Source organism: Physeter macrocephalus, unplaced genomic scaffold, assembly GCF_002837175.3.
Source record: "Physeter macrocephalus isolate SW-GA unplaced genomic scaffold, ASM283717v5 random_361, whole genome shotgun sequence".
In the NCBI taxonomy this organism is placed as follows: Eukaryota; Metazoa; Chordata; class Mammalia; order Artiodactyla; family Physeteridae; genus Physeter; species Physeter macrocephalus.
In genome coordinates, this window is record NW_021145561.1 from 8800 (window position 1) to 14238 (window position 5439).

General features: G+C 45.7%; 1 protein-coding gene across 1 annotated transcript in view; it reads left to right on the forward strand.

Annotated features, from left to right (window-relative positions):
* The first annotated feature begins 4933 nt into the window (after positions 1–4933).
* Positions 4934–5439, forward strand: part of MAP2K2 (mitogen-activated protein kinase kinase 2) — a 23472-nt gene continuing 22966 nt past the window's right edge. Inside the window, exon 1 of the mRNA XM_024134310.3 lies at positions 4934–5331. Coding sequence (XP_023990078.1) covers positions 5240–5331 — 92 coding nt within the window. The 5' untranslated portion in view covers positions 4934–5239. The remainder of the gene's footprint in view (positions 5332–5439) is intronic.

The following is a 5439-nucleotide window of genomic DNA, read 5'->3' on the forward strand; positions in this document are numbered from 1 at the left end:
GATCCTCCCGGACCGGGGCACGAACCCGTGTCCCCTGCATCGGCAGGCGGACTCTCAACCACTGCGCCACCAGGGAAGCCCCATATAACGGTTTTTGAATACTGGAAAATATCTTTCCATTTCTCTGTGTGTGTGTGCTAGTCACAATCTAACAATGGTGGAGGCACACATTTTGACATTTACTCTGCATTATAAACTTTTCTCCACCACTTTTTAAAGCCTAAACCAGGAGTTGGCATGCTATGATCCTCTGCCTGTTTATGTAAATAGAGTTTTATTGGCACGTGGCCATGCCCATTTGGTTAGTGTGGTCTGTGGCTGCTCTCTCCGTACAGACATGCAATAGAGATGTAGGGCCCACAACGCAGAAAATATTGACCAATCCTTTACCAAAATATTTTCTGACTCATTCTATGCAATCAAAAACACAATAAATCAAGCCCTCATTTGTATCATGTGCCAATTTCCAGGGTGTAAATACTCCCACTAGGGACCATTTCAATCTGCCAATGTGATGTCAATGACACAAAGTTAAAAAGATACAGAAAGTACCTCCCCGTCATATTTCCACCAAACAGATACAATAACAAAAACAATAAAAATAGGTGAAAATCAAAGCAAATTAAAAAGCATACATAATAGCAAAATATAATTAGGATGTGATGTTTTGAGTATAAATACTTTTTACCTTTAAAAAAAATTGAGGTGATGGGGACTTCCCTGGTGGCGCAGTGGTTAAGAATCCGCCTGCCAATTCAGGGGACACGGGTTCGATCCATGGTCCAGGAAGATCCCACATGTCACGGAGCAACTAAGCCCGTGCACCACAACTACTGAGCCTGCGCTCTACAGCCCGTGAGCCACAACTCCTGAGCCCACATGCCACAGCTACTGAAGCCCGCGTGCCTAGAGCCCATGCTCCACAACAAGAGAAGCCACCACAGTGAGAAGCCTGCACACCGCAACGAAGAGTAGCCCCCACTCACCACAACTAGAGAAAGCCTGCACACAGCAACAAAGACCCAATGCAGCCAAAATTAAATAAAATCTAAAAAAAAAAAAATGGTGTCGTAAAAAGTCTTCTGTAACTTTCTGTTTCTAAGACTTTTTTATGTTGTTGTCATTTGTAGTTTACTGCTGCCTAATATTTCTTTGGGGGCTATACTGGAACATATTTTTCCATTTTTCCATCAATGGATATTCATGTTGTTTCCAGATTTTTGCCACAGAGAACATTAGTGTATGTGTCTCCTGGTTATTCAAGGGCATATGCCTAGGGGTAGAATTGCTGGGTTGTAGGTAGTCTAGATAGAGCTCAACTGCAGTATGCAAAGGGGTCAGGTCAGCCGTTCTTCCAGTTAATCCATTGCCCAGGTGAGAGAGATAAAGTTCAGGGTGCACTCCGAGATAGGCAGAGTGTACGCATGTGATATTAATGCTAAATTGTTCCTGAGTAAGATAAACATCACTTTGGATTGAATCTATCAACAAAGCTATTAGAAATTAATTTCCATGGGGAGGGGGAGATTTCAGAGAGATCCAAGTCTCTGGGACCAGGGAACAGATGTATCAGGAAAGATGTGATTGGAACCAATGATAAGCAGAGAGATAGGTAACAGGGTGAGGTTACAGAGCAAAATGTACTCCGTGGTCAAGATAGAGAAGGGGGTGGAGGGCAAGTCTGCTGTAATCGCAACAATAAAAGCTCATGTTCTATAACAAGGGCTGAGCATCAGGTGATTAGCAGGAAGTTCGCCTCCCAAGGACAGGAGCACCCATTTCATTAATTCAAGTAGCATATATTCGGAGGCTTCCACTATCCAAGGAGCTGGACTGGAAGAGAAAGAGACAAATCCAACATCTTCCTTGCCTTCAAAATGTTCATAACTAGAAGGGAAGATAGAATAAGAGAGCAGGGAAGGGAACCAGAATGCAGCAAGAGCCATATGCCAGAAACAAGCAGGGTGTACTGGGAATTCCAAGAAATAGGGAACTGGAAAGAACAGGGAGAATCAGATTTAATATACGCTGAGCCCCCAACTAGGAATCGAGGAGAAAATTCTGCTCATTAGAAAAGATTTGATCCCTTGATCCTCCTCAAGAACTAATTTAACTCAGCCATAAAAAAAAAAGAATGAAATAATGCCATTTACAGCAACATGGATGGACCTAGAGATTATTATACTAAGTCAGACAAAGACAAATATCATATGTCACATATATGTGAAATCTAAAAATAATGATACAAATGAACCTCTTTACAAAACAGAAACAGGCTCACAGACATAGAAAACAAACTTATGGTTACCAAAGGGGAAAGGGAGGAGATAAATTAGGAATTTGGGATTGACAGATACACACCACTATACATAAAATAAACAACAAGGACCTATTGTATAGTACAGGGAACTATATTCAATATCATTTAATAACCTATAATGGAAAAGAATCTGAAAAATATATAATATATACATAACTGAATCACTTTGTGGTACACCTGAAACATTGTAAATTGACTGAACTTCAATTTAAAAAAAAAGAACTAATTGACTGGTCTACATGAAGGGCAGTCCCCCAAATACACACGATGGAATATCATACATACAGCAAGGAAAAAACCAAATTACTGTTACATGCAATCACATGGATGAATGGCCAAAATATTTTGCTGAGCAAAAGAAGTTGGGCACAAGAGTACATACTGTACAATTCCATTTCCACGAAGCTCTAGAACATGCAAAACTAATCTCTGGGGATAGAAATCAGAATCTAGGGTGCCTCTGGGGAATAGGGGGCTGCAGCCAGCTTGTCCTGGCTCATAGGTGCTTATTGTTACCATCCTTTCCAACTTCATGGTAGATGGAAATAAGTCTCGGTGGGAATATATACACCACAGAAAAGGACAAGTACTACAAATTATAAAGCAGCCTCTCTCTCTCTCTCTCTCTCTCTCTCTATCTATCTATCTATCTCTCGTTTCACAAGCCCATCGTTAAACATTTACCAGCACACCACTGTTGATTGGGGCAAGGGGGATTAACTGAATAGGACACCGAGAAAACTTTCTGGAGTGATGGAAATGTTCTGCATCTTGTTTCCGGGAATGGTTTCATGGGTGTATACAGTTATAAAAGCTTAAGGAATTGAACAGTCAAGAACTATGCGTTTATTACATGTAAGTTACAGCTCAATAAAAAAGACTATATGTATATATAGCCTAAAATAAAATAAAATCATAGAGAAATCATTTTGCAGAACGGAAAGACATTGGAAACGCCCAGATCTGGGAAAGGTCATGGCATTATTTGAGCCTAGAGGAGCATTCTTCTGAATTTTGGATGAGCGACTGGGAGCAGTGAGAGGCAAAACAAACACGGCTCAGATTGTAAAAGTGGAGGGGCAGGCAGTGTCTGGGAGCAGTTTTCATCAGGGGAGAGCTATGGTTACATCTTTGCATTTTTAGACCATTGTCACATTTTGCAATTATGTATATTTAGATTATGTAGTTATTTTTTTAAACATTGTATCTCCCAGTGCCCAGCGCGGGTCTAGCACCTAAAAGGCTTGCAAATTAATTGTTAAAAGAATGAAAAAAAAAAAAAGAATGACTGCAGGGCTGCTGGACAAGAAGTGGGCAGGGCTGAGCCAGGGGGACCAGGGGACCTGGGCTGGACCTAGAAGAGGTGGACTGAACCTTCCTCTCTCTGTTTCTTCCCACGTGTAGATGCACCCTACCGTGAAATGCACACAGATGCTCATAGATGTGAGCCAAAAAAAGCAATGCGGTGAGTTTTTCATGAAGCCAACTTTTTCCCATTTAAATGGCTGTGCCTTTATTCTGCGCCATATACTGCCTTTTTCTTTTTAATTGGTGTTAAAAATGACCTTTCTCACAAAATGGTGTAGCCGCTGTGGAAAACAGTATGATCCCTCAAAATAATTAAACATAGAAACACCATATGATCCAGCAATTCCGCTTCTAAGTAGATATCCAAAAGAATTGCAAGCAGGGATATGAACAGATATTGGTACACCCATATTCATAGCAGCATTATTCATCACAGCCAAAAGGTGGAAACACCCAAATGTCCATCAGTGGGTAAACGGATAAACAAAACATGGTCCAACCATACAGAGGAATACTATTCAGCCTTAAAAAGGAAGGAAATCCTGACACGCGCCACAACATGGATGAACCTTGAGGGACACTATGTTGAGTGAAATAAGACAGTCACAAAAGGACAAATATTGTATGATTCCACTTTATATGAGGTCCCTAGAGGAGTCGAATTCATAGAGGCAGAAAGTAGCGGTAGTCTGGGGAGTAGAATGAGGAGTCAGTGTTTCATGGGGACAGAGTTTCAGTTTGGGAGGATGAGAAAGTTCTGGAGATGGATGGTGGGGATGGTTGCCAAACCGTGTGAATGTACTTAATGCCACTGAGCTGTGCACTTACAAATGGTAAAATGGTAAATTTTATGTTACATATACTTACAACAACAACAAAAGTTTTTAAATGACCTCTCTTTCGTGAAAGAATGATGGTAATTGATATTATGAGTGGGTGTGTGGGTGTGTGTGGGTGTGTGTCCATAATTGGCAAAAAGCCTTTGACGTCAATTTAAGTCTCCCACAACTTTTGAGGATTTTACCGGGTGACGTATTCCCAGTCCGGAACCTGCAAGGCTCTAAGGGTCTGACGTCTCCCGCACGCACACCGGCCCACCGCGTCCTCGCTCTCGCCCTGCCTCCTCCGAACCCCGTCTCGGCGCCCCAGGAACATGCGCACACGCTCGGTGGGAGACGAGCGAGTGCGCATGCTCCAGGCGCCGCCTAGAGTCCGTATCCTCCCCTTTTCCCTTCGAGGAGGCGGCCTCAGGCTGGTGCGCACGCGTCAGGGTGAGGGGCGGGGCCCGGCTCGGCTTCCCGGCGCTGGTTATCGCGAGAGGCCCGCGATCTCGTAGCTCCCCCTCCCTTCCCTCTGCCTCCCGGGCTCCGGCTGCAGCGTCAGCCTCGGTCCGGCCTTTGTAGCTGCCGCGGCCCCGATCCCTCGGCTTCAGCCCCTGCGTCCCTTGGCGCCTCTCGGCCCCGATCCGCAGCTCCGCCCATCCTCGCCCCCCACCAGCGCCGGCCTAGGCCGCGGCCGCAGCCCCGCGCTCGCGTCGGCGCCGCCCGCTCCCGGCCCGCCCCCTATGGGCCCCGGCTAGAGGCGCCGCCGCCGCCGGCCCTCGGATCCCCGATGCTGGCCCGGAGGAAGCCGGTGTTGCCGGCGCTCACCATCAACCCCGCCATCGCCGAGGGCCCGTCCCCCACCAGCGAGGGCGCCTCCGAGTGAGTGGGCAGGGCCAGGGCCGGGGAGAGGACGGGATGGGGGTCCCAGAGTACCGAGGTCGGGGAAGGGGGTCGAGGAGATGAGAGGACGGGGGAGGGGGCCCTGGG